General features: G+C 44.1%; 1 protein-coding gene across 1 annotated transcript in view; it reads left to right on the forward strand.

Annotated features, from left to right (window-relative positions):
* The window catches only part of zmat4a (zinc finger, matrin-type 4a), a 132,895-nt gene that overhangs the window by 29,302 nt on the left and 80,618 nt on the right, over nt 1-22,975 (forward strand). The window contains exon 3 of the mRNA XM_083784755.1: nt 16,470-16,559. Within this exon, the coding sequence (XP_083640881.1) occupies nt 16,470-16,559 (90 nt within the window). The remainder of the gene's footprint in view (nt 1-16,469; nt 16,560-22,975) is intronic.

A 22,975-nucleotide genomic window follows, 5' to 3' on the forward strand; every position in this document is an offset into this window, starting at 1 on the left:
GGCACTTGATGACACACTCAAGCGTATTCCAAGGAGTGACAAAGTCATCTTGCTTGGTGACTTTATAATGCACGAGTTGGGAAGAGCACGCAAAACTGGAATGGGGTTATTGGCGCCCATGGCATTGGGCAAGTCAACTCCAGTGGCATAAGATTTCTTAGTCTGTGCTCGGAACATGACCTTACCATCACGAACACCATCTTCCAACAAAAGAACAAGTACAAGGCATCCTGGATGCATCCCAGATCCAAACACTGGCATCTGATCGATTATGCCATTGTGAGGCGGGCTGATCTTAAAGATGTGCTCCATACAAGAGCAATGCGAGGAGCAGATTGCTGGACAGACCATCGCATGATCCTGACAAAAGTCAGAATCCATGTCCGGCCTTTAAGACGCCAATGTGGTCCAAAGAAAAAGCCACTCCACTGTGCCAGACTCGCCCACAGCGACACCCGAGACAACTTCCGTCGCTGTCTAGCTGATAAGCTGCTGAACATTGAACAGCTGATCAGTTCTGAGTCCGGGATGGATGAGAAGTGGAGTTTTTTGAGCACCACCCTCTTTGATGCTGCAGCCCATTCCATTGGCTTCAAAACCAAAAAACATCAGGACTGGTTCGATGAGAATAATGGAGAGATCTCTGCCCTCCTGGACAAGATGCACAAAGCACACAGAGGCACCCTCAACAACCCACTATCACAACCCCTTAAGAAGCAATGGCAAGCCCTCCGTTCTGAGTCCCAAGCAACCCTGCGGAACCTGCAAAATGACTGGTGGACTGCAAAACCAACGAAATCCAGGCTCATGCAGATAGGAATGACATGTTCAATTTCTACGACGCCGTTAAGACCATCTACGGCCCCCTAAGCTGCTCCCTGGTTCCTGTTAGGTCTGCTGATGGAACAACCCTCATCAAGGACCAGGCCCTGATAGTGGAACGATGGGCTGAGCATTTTAATACCCTGCTCAACCAGCCTACTCCAGTGGACTAGAGCTGGGATACCCGACCGAAACCCGACGGGTCCCATCGGTACCCGACGGGTCGGGCTAGGGTAAGGCTCATTATCATAATTGGTCGTCGGGCTTCGGTTCGGGCAACCATGCTGTTGATAAAGTGTAAATATGAATAAAAACGATCTGACTAGTCTGTCTCTCTGTGTGTTTCCTGGTTAACCAGGACGCATGGTGCACTTTAGCAGCGTGACAATGCTCTGTCTGCAAGCAGCAGCACCGCTTGCAAGTTGCAACAACGCAAGCTTGCAACGCACATGCTGCAAGCAGCAGCAGCAGCGAACGTAGCCCCATGTGAAATTGTGAACCTCAGTTCACTACGCTAATTCTGTAGGTCTGAAGCTACAGAATGATCGTAGGGATCCGAGGCTACATTATATGGGGCGCAGCTGGAAGAACCACTGAAGAGAGGAGGACGGCGTTAGCCTAGGTTGAACTCACCCACGGCGGATGCGATCCTCCTCCTCCATGACAACATGTAAACCGCGATTTTTGGATTAATATAAATAGTTTGATTTATTAGATGTTGAACAGTGAAGAGTTGAGTAGTTACTTGATCCTGCCCATGGACCATGGCAAATTAGGCTACCAATAATCGCCTCCCGCTGGCGCGGATTGTTTGATTGAATAGCAGTTTGCAACTTTGCACGAACAAGCTGTGTGGATTAAATATTGCCAATGCAGAGTTGCCGATGTCAAATCAATCATCAATGCTGGTATAAAAATGTGTGTGTGTGTGTGTGTGTGTGTGTGTGTGTGTGTGTGTGTGTGTAATAATGACGGTGTGTATGCAACTGACTGCGCACAGTGCTGTGCAGTGTGCTTTGTAGTGTGCACAGCGTGTTATACTATAGCTATTTATTAATCAACGTAGTAGGCTAGGCTATATAAAACGGACCCCTTTCATGGTAATTTACAAGACATATAGGGCCTGATTCTTCAACGCGCTTCCGCTTATATATTGACGTGACGCTAGCGGAAAGGCATTTACGTGGATTTCCCACATTAATTTGGAATTCATGGAAATGGCCGTGAACTTGACGCTGACTTTGGTTGATCGGCAACTCCGCTAAATCCTCCGCCACCTCTTTAGGTGGCGGAGAAATTTTCGGAAGGATACACTTGCATATATAGATTTATTCAGAAGGCTTTAGTCTTCATGCTGAATCAATAAATAGTCCCCAAATCTCAGATAAAATATGTAGGCATGTGTCCCCAACATATTGGTCGATCAGCACATAAAAAAACGATATATATATATATAATATATATATATATATATATAAAAGCCGAGTGCACTTGTATGCCTAAATGCATATGCATTCTAGAGGCAAGTTAGCCTATAGAGTCCCATAAGGAAACTGCCCCTGCAAGCCCCGACACCTTTTTATTTATTTATTAGGATATTTATATAGCATGCCATGCGCGATTGCGCTGCTCACTTGACAGCCTTCTCTAGGCTACTCGCAGTGCAAGCGTTGTGAGCTTGTAGATCGGCTCTCGCGCATGTTAAAAAACAAACTCACAATTATAATAAGAACATAGGCCTACACTTATCTGCATTTTGCACTGTACGAATCTAACGTTGTTTAGTGTGTGTTAGTGACTGTATTGTTTAGTGAGTCAGTTCTCTTGGCTGTCGGTGTGTGTGTGTGTGTGTGTGTGTGTGTGTGTGTGTGTGTGTGTGTGTGTGGCGGACAGCAGCATGCTGCCGCTGAACCGAGTCCAATCTGGGTGAAATTTACATTGGAAAATTAATATAACGGCGCGGTGAGCCCGGCCAGGACAGAACACGGCCCGGCCCGACTGACATTCTGGTTCACAGACATGCCGGTCTGACAGACAGACAGCAGTCACGAGGGCTAATTAGCCCTATAAATCCACATTATGGCATCAGCGCGTGCAATTTGGCCAGTCAGTTTTAAGCCAGCTCACCGTAATTCATTATAATATGGGCAACGTTGTAGCTGTGTAGGCTGTAGGCTACTACATTGATCTCATCATGAGATCAATCAAGTTTGCCAAGTGTCCCGACTCCCGCGAATCATTTTAATATGAGGACATCATGAAATGAACCATGCACTTACATCTGACAAAGAGGATATAGGCTACCCGCTGTATATGGTTGAAATTCTAAATAGCTATGCCTACATGTCCATGCTCAGAACAAATCCATTCTCCACTATATGCATTCAGACAGCTGACAGTGAGATGATATTAATCTATTCCCCGAATGAATCAATGCAGCTCTGATTAAAAAAAAGTATCGCATATCTCTTTACTTTTGCAGGGCGCCTTTCATTTTTTATAACCCTGCAGTGCATTCATCCTGTCAAAATTAACTACTCTACAAGCTCATCGCGCTGTTGTATAGAATTGAAATCCTCTGTGCAGGCTATGATGACGTATTTCGAGATTTCCTGTTGCCCTTATATGGTGTAGAATGGGCGTGGATGTTCCAACTAACCAGGCGACACCAGGCGAATCGCTTGGGAAAAATGCGGAAAGGATACACTCGGCGATCCGCACAAATGAAGTGATTACACCAGCTTCCCTGAATAACACGTCCTCTCAACGTAGGATGATCGGACGGATAAATACGATATCCGTTTCCGCCACCGTTACACTCTGGCGCATTTCGTTTTTGAAGAATCAGGCCCATAGTGTGGCATAATATGTCTAAAGGTAACAGCCAGGCAAGCTGTATGCTGTCAGTGGAATTATTAAAGTGCCTTCCTCAACAAAACAAAAGTGTCGGGTATCGGGCACGGGCCAGGCGCATATATTAATAATTAAGGTCGGGCTCGTTTCGGTTTGGACACAAAGCTGTCGGTGACGGGTTCGGTTCGGGTAGTATAAAGTCGGCCCGATCCCACCTCTACAGTGGACACAACAGTCCTTGCAGAGCTTCTTCAACAGCCTACCCTGTCAGACCTAGATCTCCCACCAACCTTCAATGAAATCCGACATGCAATCAAAACCCTCAAAAACAATAAAACCCCTGGACCTGATAACATCCCAGCTGAAATCCTCAAGGAAGGAGGCTTCCTCTGTATGAGGACACTGCACCTCTACATCTTGGAAGTGTGGAGACGAGAGTGTGTCCCCCAACAGTGGAAAGATGCGAACATTGTGACCATCTACAAAAACAAAGGAGACAAATCCATCTGCTCCAACAGTAGGGGTATCTCCTTGTTGGCCATTGCTGGTAAAGTCCTAGCCAAGGTCATGCTCCGCAGACTCACATCAACAATAGCCGAACGGGTCACACCAGAATCACAGTGCGGTTTCAGAAAGGAAAGAGGGACAGTCGACATGATCTTTGTCACACGTCAACTCCAGGAGAAATGCAGGGAGCAACACAAGGACTTGTTCATTGCATTCTTGGACCTCTCAAAAGCATTTGACACAGTGAACGAGTGCAGTACTTTCATCCGACGGATCATTGGTCCGAACGACAACCTACCTCCTCCCTCACCCTAACCCTAACCTCCCCCGGGGCAGACACCTAAACCTAACCGCAACCCTCTCCCGACCCGCAGCGCACCTCGGACGTATGCCCCGTCGGGCCTATGAGTTGTCGGACAAAAGGATGCCCCCCACAGTGAACAGGGACCTGCTGTGGCAAGTGCTGAAGACATTTGGATGTCCACCCAAGTTTCTCACCATCCTTGAACAATTTCATTCCGGGATGATGGCCAGCGTGGTAGTGGGCAGGCACAGTTCTGAGCCCTTTGGTGTACAGACTGGAGTAAGGCAGGGCTGTGTGCTAGCCCCAGTCATGTTCAACATCTTCCTGGTCTGTGTTACCACACTGTTACACAGGATGATGGAGGAACAGGCTGGAGTCACCATTGACTTCAGGCTGGATGGTAACCTGTTCAACATTAGGAGGTTACAGGCAACCACCAAGCTGACCTCTGAAAACATCATTGAATTGCAGTATGCCGATGACTGTGCCCTTGTAGCCCACACACCAGAGGCCCTACAGAGCACTCTCTCTGCAGCTGTAACTGCATACAGCAGAATGGGTTTAATGATCAACACCCAGAAAACAGAGATCATCTGTCAGTTGAGTGCTGGCCTCCCATGCCAGCCAACAACCTTCACAGCAGGAGGGCAACAACTGCTTACAGTTCCCACTTTTAAATACCTGGGAAGCATAATGGCTGACAACTGCACAATGGATGACGAGAACCAAAACCGCCTTAAACCATCCTCAACATCATTTGGTCGTCTACGGAGAAGGGTGTTTTTGAACAGAGACATCAATCTCCACACCAAAGTGCTGGTGTACAAAGCAGTTTGCGTCCCCACACTACTGTATGGATGTGAGGCATGGACCATCTACAGCCACCATCTCAGAAGCCTGGAGGCCTTCCATGTCAGATGTCTCCAGAAGATTCTCAGCATCACCTGGAAGGACAGAGTGCCACACACAGAGGTGTTGGAACGTGCAGGCAGCTGCAGCATGGAGTCTATCCTGAACCAACATCAACTCAGGTGGTTGGGTCATGTCATCCGTATGCCCAGCCATAGACTACCAAGTCCTCTATGGCCAGTTACATCTCGGTCAACGCAGTGCCGGCGGGCAGACGAAGCGGTTCAAAGACCAAATTATACCACACTGAAGAGAGGCCAGATCACTGGAGGAACTCGCTTCCTGTCGCGACCTCCGGCGTTCTCGCTCCGCACAGGGAGCGCAGCATATGGAAGGCCAGCGCACACAACACCGTGCAGCAAAGCGTGCAAAGAGGCATGCCCGCAAAGCCACCCCTGTTCCCCCCAGTATACCGCTTTCATATGCCTGGTCTGCAACCGTGACTGCGTGCGTGCGTGCGTGCGTGCGTGCGTGCGTGCGTGCGTGCGTGCGTGCGTGCGTGCGTGCGTGCGTGTTAGAGAGAGAGAGAGAGGAGAGACCACAGGAGTCTACTACTACATTCTTGGCTCCTGATGATCTCATCTGCCCTTAAGGATGCCCTCTCTAAGACTGTTGTGAATGATTGTCATGGCCCAGTTTCCATCTATAGTTTCCAACACTCATGTCCGTAGTGATTACCACCCTATCAGACCCTTCTGTGTCAGTGAGAGCGAGTGTGTACTACTGAGGACCTATTAGTGCCAATCTAATGCTACGTATGCCTTAGCAACTCAGCTAGATGAGCTTTGCAATGTAGAATCAGAATTAGACAGTGTTGGACTGTAAACTACAGTAAGTGCATATACTTGATCACTAGCTATCTGTACTTATTTTTTTATTTTTTTTAGATAATTCACTAAAGAGCCAAATATTGTCTTTGAACTCTAATACAGTACGTATCTAGAAAGGGAAAAGGACAAAGGTACATTATTATCCCATTCTGAACGGGCACCCATTTTGGTGTCGGCATCATGTTATGCTTTAGCTATTGAAAAATAGCAGATCTACAAGCTCGTAGCGCGCCACCGAGTGGCGCGCTACGAGCTTGTAGGTCTGCTATTTTTGAAAAATCGACATTTTTAGAATCTGATCTCAGGTCAGAATGGGTCAATCAGACCAGTGTGTGTGTCCAGTGGAAACCTCGTATGAATCTGATCTCAGGTCAGAATGGGTTAACTAGAAAAAGTGCTCCTCGGAGAAGTCAGGTAGGTTACAATCTGGGAACCCATCGGCCCCTGCTGTTTTCTATTGGGGGCACTGCCCAATAGAATGTGGATGACAGGACGTTGGCCCTCCTCTTCCGGTGGTGCGTCTTTGATTACATTCCTATTAGCAACAAATCTACACGTTGTAAACAGAGTTGCCGACAGATCTTGTTTTATTCAACGTTTTTGCCCCGATGGAAGTAGAGACTCTCGTCTTTCTTTCATGAGATTTGGTGTTTACATTGTCATAGAACAAAATATGCTGTGGGTTCTTGAAAGATTACCGGTAGTAAAACTAAATGCAAAAAAAAATCACTGACAGTGTGGGCAGGGTTCTTTAGAAAGTCTGGCAGTGAATCTCACTAGACAAAGGGAATGTATTAAGAACTATAATGACATCTTCGAGAGCCCCTATCAGTTGAGGGCCTTTAAAATTAACCTAATATTTCACCCTATTCAGCAACCTTGGAGTGTATTCTGACATACCGACTGAAGTAAAAGCATTATTGCATAAAGCGCCCCTTTCCAGTTGCGTGGAATGTTGAATTTGCTCTGGCCCCTTTGTTTATCTAGTAATTTACTAATGTCCTTGATCTGGAATTGGATTTATTCATGGTAAATTGTCCAGGCACTTTATTATGTTTACATTATTACTGACCCATATGCATAAAACATAAGCACTTGCCTTAGGACATGAGGAAGCACAGCTTCTGGATCAGTAAGTTAACCATATTCATCTTTATCCGTATATCCTTTATTTTAGTTGTCCTCAACCTTTTCTCGACCAGACCAGACCTCACTTTTAAAGGTTTTAAAGAAACATAATTTCATTCTTTTTCTTTTACTTTTAATATTAATGTTATATTGTCAGTCTTTTTTTTAAGTTATTTGCTTGCAATATCCTCACGACCCACAGGTTGAGAACCACTGCTTTATTCTACGGTGCTCTTAAATGGCCTCTACTTGACCATTTTTGTAAGCCTGTGCACACCTGCCCCATCGATCATAGGATTCTAGCTGCTCTCCAACAAAACGTAGTGTGTGGGTGTTGGAGAGTGTGCTGTTTATTGACAAGCTAATCTCCATTTCCCAAGCCCATACTGTTTGACCTTTACCAATTGATTTTGGAAGAGAGGATTACGGATGACACCACAGTCGAGAATAACCGCACTATGTGCCCTGTGATTCACACTACATACTTTTTTGTTGTCTGACAAATAAGCATACTTTTCCTAAGGATATTGATATTCACACACATAAAATATGTGCAGGTATTTATTTCCACTATAGCACTGATATACTTTATGCCTTAACAGCGCATTTGTAAACATGCAATTTGTAAACCATGCTGATTCAGCCAAGTGAAGACACAAACTCTTCAATTCAGCTCTATTACACAAGCTAAATAAAATGCATGCTTATGCAGGAAAGACAGACAGGCGCTTTCTTCGTACAGGCAAAATTTGCAGTGGCTGCATTTTCTGAGCAGCATAATCTGCATCAAATGCAGCCCGTTGAGAGCTTAATGGTTCTTTGGATAAAGAAAGGACTCATTTTCATCACACCACCTTCTTAATTACTTCTCAATGTATCATTAGCTCAGCGGTCTATTCCAATGGTCACACTCACCGTTACTGTCTGAGCGTCCGTGGATATTGTAGCTGCAGGTACAGTGTGTGAGAGTAATGTGCAACATTGATTGATTGATTGATTGAAATATTTATTAACAGTTTGTAGAATTTACAGTACATTTTAAGCACAAACTTTCATTTGCTGTCTGCTTCACAGGAGTTAATGAGGTGGGAATCTTAGCTATTTTTATTGCAGGGAGTTGGGGGGGGGGGAATTATAATAATAATAATAAAATTAAATTAAACAAACTACAGTATGAAAATGAGAATAGGAGTCGTCACTGTTTAAGGGCTGAGCGGGTGCTTTTGGGGTGCCTGTATGACAACATACAACAGAAGAAATGTTATTTTGAGGAAGAAGCCAATTCCATAAGATGTGATAAACGGTTATTATTTCTAAACATAGGAAAGTGACCTGTGGCCTCCGGTGTGAGCACAAACTGCAACAGCTATACACCTCATGTACTGTAGTTCATTCTGAGACAGCTTGGACTAATTAGGAGCTGCTCTCATTGGATAACATAAGGAGTGCGCACTATTAGGCCCAGGCTACACATACTCGATCTTTAAAAAAGCGGATATTTTCGTGTCCACACATACAACCCAAAACGATCATTTTTGACTCCAACAAGCATGCCAGGCCAGTAGGTGGCGATAAGACATATGTAACGCAATAGAAAAATGTTCTGAGCATGCGCGGTGAGCTGCTTTCCCAATAAATCCCCCCACGTAACCCGGTAGTACTAAAAACAAAACAAACAAGGCGTGTATAGACAGGGCTCCGTCTAGTGAGCAAATTTAGAACTCACCTTCTAATATAAACACAAACCCCATTCTGCCAGCTGCCTTGCTAGTCTAGTGGACTACTACGCCGACTTGTAATATATGCTTCGCGCCCCACTGCCGCCACTTATTTTTTACACAGAAACATAATGTGTGTCGGATAGCATCATTTAAATGCTTAATTTGTAGTTTTAATATGCAAATGAAACTCTAACCTAAACATAACCGCAAGCAGGGGAGAAACGCATCCTTCACCAACCTTAATCCAGTCTTTTTAATGCAACCTTAATCCAAAAACTATTAAAAAGTATGCGGTTGTAAAAACAGTGGAGGCAGTGGGGCGCGAACCAGCGAAGCATAAATTACAAGTCGGCATAGTAGTCCACTAGACTAGCGAGGCAGCTGGCACAATGTGGTTTGTGTTTAAATTAGAAGGTGAGGTTCCGCCTGTGCGGGTGGCGCTAGCTGCCATCGTGTTTGTTGTCGCTTTCACCTCGGAAGTTGTTCGTTTTTCAATCCATGAACTGATGCGCATGCTCAGTGTTAAAAGCAACAACGAACATGCGTGACTAGGGAGGTGACGTCAGCGTTCGTCTATAACTCCGTTTTGCATGACTACACAGCTCCACCATCCGGATCTTTTCGCAGATCTCCACTTATTTATCCGTTTCCTTAAACCTCCGTTTGAGTGGCCGAAAACGCCGTTTGCGTGTGGCTGAAAGGCCCAAACGCACACAGAAATGTGCGTTTGAATAAAAACCTAGAGACGTGTAGCCCATCCCTTAATTGAAAGTTCTCGAAAGATCAGTTGTTAGCAGCACTTTGAATGGAGAGTGAATATGCCAGACAACTGCTTTTCTGCTCTTAATCAAGAGACAACCTACAAAGATTCTAAGGGAGTTAATTGGCTGATGAGACGCATACAATTGAAATAATGTGAGATGTAAGGTGCACAACAGTTAGCTCATAATCCAAGGACTGCCAGTTTTAAAAACACCAAATCAAACCAAAAGAGTTGTTTACACTAGCCAGCCACTGCCAGCATTTTTTTAATAATCTTTCAAGGCCCACAGTATAGTTTGTTCTATGACTACAGTATGTAAGCACCTCTACTTTCATCGGGGGATTGTGTGTTACCGTGATGTTCCGTTCTTTAATTATTGGCAGTTAAATATACAGTAACTTGTTTTCACCAAAAACGCTGTCTGGGAACAGAAAGCAGAGACATTTTATTATTTTATTTTTCCTATCCTATAATACTATACTAAACCGGTTTAGTTGTGGGACCTGAGTAGCATAGCCAACCCAGCCTGGTGGAGATCTGTGCTCAGAGGAGCACACTTTTCTTTCTCTTTCTTTCTTTCTTTCTTTCTTTCTTTCTTTCTTTCTTTCTTTCTTTCTTTCTTTCTTTCTTTCTTTCTTTCTCTTTCTTTCTTTCACAATTATTTTAGATGAATTTGCTTAAAAATAAACTTTTTGGTTTGTGTCATTACAATTTAGGCATTTAGCAGACGCAGACGCATTTAGCAGACGCTCTTAATCCAGAGTGACTCGAGTACATTCACACAGAACCTAGACATCACACAGCGATAAAGCTACATCTTTATTCGGAACGAGATAAACATTTTCACAGCGAATGAACGCATCAACCTATTTAAATAATGAATAGTTTTGATGTGAAATACCCCTTTGTATTGTTTATTCATCAAGCCCCATGGTGTATAAAGAACGTCATGCACCGAATGAATAACTCTTGCTCATTTCTTCTGCCAATCTAACTTTACAAAGCTGCCTGAAGGGAGTCATGACTATAAAACCACGAAATCCACTGATGGGCAGAACAAAGGCTTTTAAAGCTGTGGGGAATAGAAACTAGATAATATGAGGCCGACAAAAACAGAGAATGAGGGGTGAAAGGGTACCTGAGCATATAGGGGTCTTCGCCAAATTGCCAGATGATTCCTAATGCATTTAGATTACTGTCACCAGTGTTGAAACTAATCATACCGTCAGAAAAGAAAAGGGGTACAGTAATGATTCTGCATTTGACCCAGCAGTGTGCTGCCCAGATGAGTGGCCTGGAGGAGCTGAGAATAACTGAGGGATACGACGCCATTTTGGAAAGAACTTAGGCCCCTTCCCTTCTTCCTTGACAAGCGATGATACTAATGAAGGCTCTGTTCCATTTTGGTCAAACAGAGTCAGGCTGCTGCTGTTGTCTGTGCTGGCTGGCTCACTGGAAACACCAGTGGGTCTCAAAGTGTCCTTGAGTGGCTTCCAAATGGCCCCATTCGGAGTGTACACATTTGCACACTCTCAGAGTTATGGGGGTCCTTGAAATTAAAAAGTTTAACAACCACTGCACACTAAATGGAACAGAGCCTTAATTAGTATCATCGGTAACACCTGTGAAGGAAGTAGGGAAGCGGCCTGGAAGTAGGAAGAGTTATTCTGTACGTGTGAATACAGTATAGCCCATAGGGCCATATTCCCAGGCCGCCGCTCTACCTACAGAGCCACTGCTGCTTCCTTCATTGTAGCTTGCTCATTTAGTTTAACGTAACTGGTTTAGAAAATCTATTTTTGACATTCACAGACAATGAGTATAGTCCACTGACGCTGCAACTCATCTTTGCAGCATTGCAGGAGATGTCAGAGAACTGAAAAGATCATATCTATAAGTCCTTGTAAACACATCATATTTCATAGTGCCAGTGGGGCCAAATCTCTTTGATCTCTGTGGGTTTTGGCCGATTGTTGCCAGTTTGTTTATTGATGCGAGTTTCACAGTTGACTGTGTGACCTAGTTTTGTGACATAGTGCCCATCCGATTCTCTATTGATCTCTGAGGCTCAACAATACTCTTGGTTGCTGCCAAGCTGAATTTGGCTCTCAGAGTATAACAGGGTATTTAACTTTAACCCATTCTGACCTGAGATCAGATTCATACGAGGTTTCCGCCGGACACACACTGGTCTGACGAACCCATTCTGACCCGAGATCAGATTCTAAAAATGTCAGTCGCTCTTCGATTTTTCAAAAAATAGCAGACCTACAAGCTCGTATCGCGCCACTCGGTGGCGCGATACGAGCTTGTAGATCTGCTATTTTTCAATAGATAAAGCACAACATGATGCTGACACCAAAATGGGTGCCCGTTCAGAATGGGTTAAAACACTTCTGGGGCCAATTTAATATCTTCTATGGATTTTGTTTGCAGTTTTAAATTACTCAATATTTACATATTTGATATTGATTTGATCCCCATTGAATTTCAGAGTCAATTTTAACCATTTTAGATTGAGATCTGGTGACTGATATTGTCCTTATAATGCGTGCAGGCGTGTATTTGTTTTTAATATATTTTTTTAAACCACATTTCTTTTGTTTGTGGACAGATTTATGTTGTGTGACAATCAACAAAAACAAAAAACAAATCATTATTATCTTACTTTAATATTATACAATATAATAGACAAAGATTGAACAGTGTAATGGAATGAGAGGTGTCGAGACAAAAAAAAACTCGTTTTGATGGATACTGTCCCAAACTGAGCCCAGCATGAATGTGTCAATTAGGCCTGCTGTTTTTTAATTTACTATGCAGAGTACGATACTAATGAAGTTTGAACTAATGGCAATATTCCACTGCAACAATATTTGCAATATTTGACAACGCTCCCTGCAGAAAATGGCAATTTATTTTATTTTGACCAGATGTGCCTTCTGTTTAACCGGCAACAGCATTTTTGGGGGTTGAAAAAGTGAAACCACCTCCCAGAGTGAGAATCTTTGAAAACACTCTGCCCAGTGTCTCTGTGTAAATAGGCAAAACACATAACATGTGAACATGGATCACTTTTCTGTCTCTGTCTGCAGACTGTCTGCAGGGAGCATTGCCGTGTAAAACAGCCTGAGATATTAAACCTCTCTAATGGAGAAAAGTCAATTGTATTTATTGTGCTCCTCCTATAGATTTTGTCCAAATCTCACAAAAATATTGTTTTGAATAAAACTCTAAATGGTGGAAAATCTATTTAGAAGAAGACAGTCAGCCCGGAGTTAATGTATACCGATTTGTGTAACAGTTTTGGACAAAATCTGTAGGAGTAGTAGTAAAAAGTGTGGAAAAATGGAACTATATGGGAAAAAAAGAATCTGGCACAAACAGCTATCTATGGCCTATAAATTCCAATTAGGATGGAACATGAAAAATCTGACAGATCCATCCATACAAGTTCATTCTCAAGTGAGAGTATAATCATCAAAATGATCAAAAGCTGCTATGGTTAGATGGGACTATACACAATTGGCCCGTCCCTTATACCATCTGTGAATGTGGAAAAGCAGACAGCACTGCCTTGTTTGGTCTGCCTTGTTACACAACCCATGCAGCTTAAAAGGTCTCAAAGAGTCCAGTAATAATACACTTGTCTTTAGTGTGTAAAGACATGTGGAAACTGTCATATAATCTAGGTTCTGCCCCGCTGGCACTATAAGGAAGCACACTATAGTTGGACCGCAATGACCCTGTTTTGGCTCTATAAGGGAGCGGTGGGGCAGTCTAAGCACATGATTTTTTGATCAGCTCAGTGATGCGGTGGTAATACGTAGTATTGATTTTTCTTCATCCCTGATAATATCAAGCGTGCATGTTGCTGTACTACTCTACAAAAAGTGAGGGCCATAGACTAGTCTATAGTTTATTTGCATTCCCCCCAATCAGTGGCGTTCACCATTTTAGCTTCACTGCCCGAGCAGAAACAGACGGATGGTCCAATGACCCTGGGGAAAGAATTTAGCCCACTCAGCTGTAAATCTATTGTATGCAGGGGTATCATTACCCATAGGCAAGCATCAACAGAGTAAAATGCCATCTGAACAGTAACATATGTTTTATAAGTAGTAGTACTGTATGTCTTTTTTGTTCCAGTTTGAATCAAATAATAATCAAGAGAAATTCTGAACAGAGGATATGCAGTGTGCACATTAAGTTGTTACTGTTCTAGTGGAAATATCAATGACACAGTATATGGGGAGATCCACTTGATATCTCTTTTAGCCTTAGTTTGTATCCTACTTGTATTGTATTTCAAAATTCAAATAGAACTAGAAAAAGTGCCCCTCTGGGAACAGGATAATAGCGTTTGTGATGTTTGGAGTGCGCCTAAAAAAGTTGCACACAGATCGGTGCAATTTTAGGTAAAACAAGAATTGACCTATTATAGCACCACCGTGAGGCTGATTTGTTTTTCTTTTTAAATGCCATTTCTTCCTCTGCCTAGTGGGAATGTGTGCGTATAATTTTACGGAATGTATGGATAAAATGTGTACAAATAAATGTGTTTTTCAACAATCTGCCACATGGTGGCGCTATAACAGACCGTTGTGGAAAATTTGGGGCAGAGGTTCGTTATTGGCATCATAGAGTATTAAAAGGATAGAGACTGATCTGGCGCGAAGCTCCGCTCCCCCCCCCCCGCTATTCATGTCAGTGGAAGTTGCTCAGTGGCGTTTTGAAGCACCCGGAAGGACCGTCTACTTCCGCCTTTTTTTCCGCTGATTCAGCATTTGGGCACCAAACTTTGGTGCCCAAATGCGGAAGTGCAACCGAGCGCTCAATGTTAAAGCCCAGCTGCACAGGGTTCCCTCGTCATGAATCCACGGGTCCGCCTGCAGTCCTTCCTCTTACCACTAGGGCCCCGTGCTTCAACGTTGGAAAGCCTCATTGGCCCCTTGATTGGCATCCAGGGAGTGTGTGTACCATAGACTGTAAGAAATATGGACAAAGCGTTCCCCGGGTCTAACATGAACGTAAAATGAAGCCTGTAATAATATGCTAATTCCTGATGTAAGTCGCCATCTTTGGTACCAGCTGGCCATTGGCTGGCTCCGTTTTGTATACCAGCTGGTCATTGGCTGCCCAGACAACGAGGCGGGACTTCCCCCCTTCTTCTCCGTTGGTTTTTATTTTGACTCGAGTGGGAGGGGAATCCCGATCATAGACTGTAATGGTAGCCACGCCCCTCAGAACATACGCGATGGTTTTTTTTCTTTATGGTCATTTTTTTAATTAATGGGACCATAATTTTCCAAAAAGAATATTATGACATTAGAAATGAGACTTTAAACTAGTGACTGGAAGAAGAAAGTATTCATGACCATGTTTATTAAGGTAATACAGTCTAGGTGAAGTTGGGCCAAAATACATGGGCCTCTATGGAGCTATGGGGCTTTTTGGGTCCGGTCCAGCGCCACAACAGGCCATTATATGAACTACCGATTTCAAATGAGGCTTCACGAAATATCTGGCTGACTGCCCCCCTGGTGTGTACACAGTTTGGCATCGACCAGGCCAACGGTGCTGGAGATTAGCTGTACGCAAGACGGACTGACTTCCACACATGCACAATAAGCCATAGAAACATAGAAGACTGAACTTTTACTTGAGAGAAAGAAGACCATGTAATTGTGACAGGGTGAGTTTTGATTGGACAGACAGACAGACAGACAGACAGACAGACAGACAGACAGACAGACAGACAGACAGACAGACAGACAGACAGACAGACAGACAGACAGACAGACAGACAGACAGACAGACAGACAGACAGACAGACAGACAGACAGACAGACAGACAGACAGGGTATGGGCATTAGTCTACACACACATCATAGCTTTGAGATAACACCTCACTGGGCTCCTCCTCGCAAGACAAAATTTAACCCATTCTGACCTGAGATCAGATTCATACGAGGTTTCCGCCGGACACACACTGGTCTGATGAACCCATTCTGACCTGAGATCAGATTCTAAAAATGTCAGTCGCTCTTCGATTTTTCAAAAAATAGCAGACCTACAAGCTCGTATCGCGCCACTCGGTGGCGCGATATGAGCTTGTAGATCTGCTATTTTTAAATAGCTAAAGCATAACATGATGCTGACACCAAAATGGGTGCCCGTTCAGAATGGGATAAATAGAGCCCACCTCACTATTGTACAGCCCTGTCTTTGAATGTCACATCCATACTCTGTACCTTTCTAGCAATCTGGCTTCTCCTTTTCATTGTCAAACAAGACCCTGGGAACGCTCAGAGCTTATGCAGTCAAGCGGAATCATCTCGAGATAAACTTAATGAGGAATTGACTGACGCATTCCTCCCAGAATCCCTCGCTTCTTCAGCCAAGACTGTCAGAGCTGAAGGGGGGAGGGGGGGGGCACAAACCCACAACAAGGTTAGATAACTAAAGTATCAATTGAGACAGGCACATAGTACTGCACAGTACATTTGGTGGTCTTCCTTATTTCTTTGTGAGGTTTATTTGGTTTATAGTTTGTAAGTTTTCTCTTTTACATGAAATTAATACTTTGTCAACGTGTCCTTGCTAATAATCTTCTTCCTTTGTCCTTCCAGAGTCGGAAACATGCCAATAAAGTACGACTGTATTACATGCTACATCCTGCAGATGGAGGCTGCCCTGCCAAGAAACTCAGAACAGACAATGTGAGTAGCCGTAATAACAGAGGTATGAATTATACATCCTGCCTTCCATGCTACATGTGTGTTTTCACACTAGGTAATTAGTCTCTGGGAAGCAGGGCCAAACACAGTATATTGTAGTTATGTTCACAGCTCTCACGGAAAGCTGGAAGAGCCCTCTCAGTTAATGGATTTTCCTACTATTGATTCCACCACACCCAATGTCTCCGTTCCCCTTTCAGAATAGTGAATAGATAAATAGCGGTGCCTCTATTCCTAGTCAAATGAACAATGTGACAGTGTGACAGAGACAGCGTGGCAACAGCACTGGGGTTTTCCAAGCAGACTTCCAGGGGAAAAGGAACACGCTGTAATGTATGCAACACTCCAACAATCCTCAGCTCCCTCTACATGTAAATTGCAACTACATGGCATGTTTGACAGACGCAATTATGCGGCCTGTCACTCGCTGGTCGATAAGTGTTGGGATGGTGACGTGTGTGTTATCCGTCCCTGTGGCCTACGGAGGAGGTCAACGGTGCATAACCCATTCTGAACGGGCACCCATTTTGGTGTCGGCATCATGTTATGCTTTAGCTATTGAAAAATAGCAGATCTACAAGCTCATATCGCGCCACCGAGTGGCGCGATACGAGCTTGTAGGTCTGCTATTTTTTGAAAAATCGAAGAACAACTGACATTTTTAGAATCTGATCTCAGGTCAGAATGGGTTCATCAGACCAGTGTGTGTCCAGTGGAAACCTCGTATGAATCTGATCTCAGGTCAGAATGGGATAATGTACAAGAAGCATGCATGAGCCATAGCCAGCTATGAGGTCACCAAGGCCTGCACCTTGATACCGATAACTAAAGGTCTCCTACTCTGAACTCAGAAGTATAACCTCTTCTTTGCTAGAGATTAATATGTCGTCAACTCTGACCTTGAAATCATTTACATTTACCCTATACTAAGGGAATGGTTATAGACCCAAAAAGAATGGATTTTGTTTTACCAAGATGCAATGAAAGTTTGTTATCGGTAAGCCAAGTTCACTGGGATATTTCATGGTAAATGCAAGGGGGGGATGCACAATTTGTTACTTGTCGAATACTTGAGTGTTACCTACATTAATTTATCATGTGAACAATAATTAGAAAAAAAAAAGGTTGTTTTGCATGATTGGGAGTGCATGGTGACAGTAGTGAGAAGTGAAGATTGAGCAGTGGGAATTGCTCAGTTTTCATCTTTGTTGCTCTGCCTTTTCTCCCTTTCTCGGCACATTTTCCCTCCAGACAACTACTCTCCTCTCGCTTTTTAATCTCCTCTCCTCTGCAGCCTGCAGAACTCAGCATGTCCATTGTCAGGGTTAGATGGCAAATGATAAAAAAGGGGGTTTGTTTACAATTAACCACTTTCAAGGTTCAAGGCTCTTTATTGTATGTATGTATGTATGTCTGACTGTCTGAACCTGGATCACAAAATATATGCACTAGAAATGCGTGTGTGTGTGTGTGTGTGTGTGTGTGTGTGTGTGTGTGTGTGTGTGTGTGTGTGTGTGTGTGTGTGTGTGTGTGTGTGTGTGTGTGTGTGTGTGTGTGTGTGATCATGTGTCTCATCTGAGACTGTTCACCGCCTCATTTAACCCATCCTGAACTGAACCCATTTTGGTGTTAGCATCATGTTGTGCTTTAGCTATTGAAAAATAGCAGATCTACAAGCTAGGTCTGCTATTTTTGAACGACTGACATTTTTAGAATCTGATCTCAGGTCAGAATGGGTTGATCAGACCAGTGTGTGTCCAGTGGAAACCTCGTATGAATCTGATCTCAGGTCAGAATGGGTTAAATGATTTGCTCGCTAATACAATTCATGACTGGGTAAGTTATAACATAGTGATATAGATAGGGAACAGTTTGTTGGCAATCAGCTGCAGTTGTCACCTGTCCTGCCCAATTATCCCTCAAAATTTGCCATGATCTTCTTCATCAAAAAATTAACAATACTCTGTCACAGTGCACCCACTAAACAACTATAGAATACCATCATTTAACAATACAATCTGTCACAGTGCACCCACTAAACAACTATAGAATACCATCATTTTGCCGCATCCTAGCTACTAGTTGCAGTGCAAAGGGAAGAAGGAAATTGCAGGATGCGACAGCCTCCACTTCATGTTGCCGCTGTGTTTTTAAACCCAGTATTGTACCCTTCATATCATGTAGTAACAGATGGCTACACATCGTAGACACACGCACACCCTGGGTAAATAGTATGTGTACTGCGCGCACGCACACGCACACACGCACGCACGCACACACACACACACACACACACACACACACACACGCACACGCACACACACACACACACGCACACACGCACACACACACACCCTCCCGGGACCTCGTGGAAAAACACCCTCCACACCCGCACCAATGTGCGTGCCTGATCTGCCGTGCAGACTTGCGTGAAATACCCACATTGAATGAATACATTTACCCCAAAACACACACCTAGCCTCCCCATAGCCCCCGCACTGCATGTTGGGAAGGACACAGCTTAATGTAGGGGGTACCGATTGCTGTGCAACATCCCCCTCATGTTCTCTCAACCACCCCCACTTCGGCTACACCACACACACTAACCTACACAATTCTCCACACGCAACACAGAACCCTTATTGGCTAGCCCGCTCACATGCCGATCTCCACGCAGCAAAACACAGCTGTGATTCGCCAGCCAGCCCCACACACACACACACACACACACACCACATCTCATCGCCACAACGCGCGCAGTCGGATGCCAAGTTCTTCCGCACATTATTTATTTCCCAGTCCCACCACGGACTCATATAGTAACCTCACATCAGTGTCACTGCAGACACGTATTCACACTGTGGATGATCTTTGGTGGAGTGGACGTAACGGGGGAGTAAAAAGCTGTTAATGTGTGCTTATTTTAATTTAATTGTCTCCACCAGGCCGAAGGCATGGGGGGAGAGTATGTTTTGCACTCCGTCCGTCCGTGTGTGTGTCCGTCCGTGTGTGTGTCCGTCCGTGTGTCCGTGAGCAGCTAATCTCGGCCACCGTTAACCCGGTCGATGCCAAATTTTGCACACACACTCCCTGGATGCCAACGATGAACCTCTGCCCCAAACTTTCCAGAACGGCCTGTTATAGCGCCACCAGGAGGCCGCTTTGTGCAAAACAAGTTTTTGCACAGTACACCTACAGATTTTGTCCAAACATCACGCAAATTGGTACACAGTCTCTCTAGAGCCATTCAACAAAACCGGTATTTCAGATTTCTCAGACTCCATCCTGATTGGTTAAGATTGGCTTCCAAAGTTCACAGGAGTGCTCAGTTTCAAACAAAATGCTGCAAATCATGAACACATCGCGTGATTTCCGTGAAATTGTGCACCCACATTCCCACTAGGCCGAGGACGAAATGCCACATGAACAATTTCAACTCAGCCTCAAGGTGGTGCTATAACTGGCCGAAAAGTGTTTTTACCTCTAACTGCACGGATCTGTGGATAACTTTGTATGCCAACTCCCTAGAGGCCAAAGAAAAACCTTTGCCTGGAATTTTTCACATCTGCTCATCCTGGTGGAGACCTGTGCCCAGAAGGGCACTTTTTCTAGTTTAATTTGCTTTGATGTGAAAATAGTTATCTGATATCTTCAGAAGAAGACATTGGGGGGGAAGGTCGGGCAGGAAATACAGAAGATTTTGTCAATTTTGTACCAGAACCAAAGTTCTTCCTGCTCCTGTCTTTTACAAGCTAAGAGAATGATAGCATTGACCTGGAAGAGGCCAGACAAACCAAGTATTACACAGTGGTTCAAGGAATTATGTTTATGTTTACCTTTGGAAACGATTGCATACATTCTTAAGGACAAACAAGAAAAGTTTCAGAAGGTGTGGGGACGTTTGTATCGTCAGTTGTGTGTGTAAAAAAGGAAAATAAATACATTGTTGAAAAAAGAAGAAGAAGACATTGCACATTGCAAGAGACATTTGGAATAATGATTTGTAAGACCTGTTGTGTTTGTATTGTAGGTATACTGTGCCAAAATGCAGTTTTCTATGCATTTAAGGGGTATTGAGGGGTTTGGCCCAAAAAACAACAAATAATAATAATCCGTTACTACATGTGAAGGGCACAATACTGGGTTTAAAAACACAGTAATGAAGTGGAGTCTGTCAAATCCTGCAATTTTCTCCTTCCCATTGCGCTGCAACGTAACTAAGCCGCCCGAAGGGCGGCGAAATTCTAGTCTTTTGTAACATAGTAGTGCTGTCTACTATGAGGAATTATTGTCACAAGTAAGACGCGAGAACGCGGGAAGCGAACGCAGATCGTAAATTGCAATAACAATTAGAATAAATTACGAATTAGTGAGAAGTGTGTGGTACTGTGAAATTAGTGAAAACAGGGCCGCCACGAGAAGGCTCAGCACCGCTAACCCCATAATATATATATATATATATATATATATATATATTTTTTTTTTAAAGTTTTAGTACACATAGCCTAGTTACAGACAGTGTCGTTGTTAAGCAGCGGCGGGTGGTGTAACAGCGGGACACACAGACATTCAGTGTCGTTGTTAAGCAGCGGCGGGTGGTGTAACAGCGGGACACACAGACATTCAGTGTCGTTGTTAAGCAGCGGCGGGTGGTGTAACAGCGGGACACACAGACATTCAGTGTCGTTGTTAAGCAGCGGCGGGTGGTGTAACAGCGGGACACACAGACATTCAGCCCTTGCTGTCTAGCTGCGCCCTCTGGTGTGTCGTTGTTGAGCAGCAGTAAACAGGACTGTGACTGCTTAGCTAACGTTAGCCCATATGCACACACTAGTACACATAGCCTAGTTACAGACAGTGTCGTTGTGACAGTATTATTTTTATGTTGGGCCTAGTACAGCAAGTTACAGACAGTGTCGTTGTTAAGCAGCGGCGGGTGGTGTAACAGCGAGCAAGTTACAGACAGTGTCGTTGTTAAGCAGCGGCGGGTGGTGTAACAGCGGGACACACAGACATTCAGCCCTTGCTGTCTAGCTGCATCAGCCCTTGCTGTCTAGCTGCGCCCTCTGGTGGCGGGCGGGTGGTGTAACAGCGTGACACACAGACATTCAGCCCTTGCTGTCATACTAAGTGGCTCACTGCGTTCGCAATCACAAAAACTCAACACTGTTTTGCTCTTGAATGCCTCATATGGTGATGCTAACTTGCATGAATATGTCAGTGCAAGGGAAATGCTTTATTAACCATTGCAGTGTGCAGTCGCCAACTGGTGGATAATATTAATATATATACATTTTCCTGCTAAATAAACACTTTCTAAAATGAAAGCTTGGTAAATGGAGCACCAGAGGTGCAGACAATTATATCTCTTTTCCCCCCCGACATTGCATGCATACAGTACCGGCACGCTTCCAAGATCAAAGCTGTTGTGCTGGCTGCGTTAACAGGGTATAAGCAGCATTGTCTAAAGAACACTGTTAAAATAATGGTCATACATTAGAAACCATCACCAAAGTTGCTATCTCATCCCGTTAGCCTCCTGAAGCCTGTTATTTCCCCAATTATTGTAAACTGTAATCTGTTGAAATTGGCGGAAGTTAGCAAAATAGTGATGGGTCGCACTGGGTCATTTACTGTTTCAGGATTTATATACCTGGTGGTGATTAGGTGAAATGATCTGTAGCTAGTGCCCCCAACACATTGTCATATTAGTCATGTCATATTAGTATAGACTATATAGACTATTATATAGACTAGACCAGTGCCCGGCTGTAGAGCGAGTCAGTATAACGATGGAAGTTGGAGATCCATGCCCCACCCCTTTTATCCCCATATATGGAGATTTCTGTATCTGTCTCTCTGTGTCCCTTTACTCCCTTTATTCCTATACGGTATGTGTCAGGCATTGCCTAGCAAATAACAGTTTGACTGTTCATTTCTAAGTGAAATAGACAAGCATTATAAAAGCAGGTTTAAGTATATCTGGGTGTGACAAAACAAAGTGGCAGCAGCACAAAAGATGAGTGCATGACTCGCTGTACACAAGTCGACCTGGTCCGAGAAGATTTAGGCGGTGCAAAGTTGCCGTCCTTGTAAACACCACATGCCATTCTGTGACTCTCCCACATCCTCACACGACTGTGGCTCAAGAGGTAGAGCAGGTCGTCCAATGATCCATGGGTCGGCGGTTCGAATCCCGGCTCCTCCTGTCTACATGTCGAAGTGTCCTTGGGCAAGACACTGAACCCCAAATTGCTCCCGATGTGCTGGTTGGTACCTTGCATGGCTTCCGCCGCAATCGGTGTATGAATGTGTGTGTGAATGGGTGAATGTAATGCACAATCTCTGTAAAGCGCCTTGGATAAAGGCGCTATATAAATGCACCATTTACCATTTAT

Source organism: Protomyctophum parallelum (genome assembly GCF_964188405.1).
Source record: "Protomyctophum parallelum genome assembly, chromosome: 15".
In the NCBI taxonomy this organism is placed as follows: Eukaryota; Metazoa; Chordata; class Actinopteri; order Myctophiformes; family Myctophidae; genus Protomyctophum; species Protomyctophum parallelum.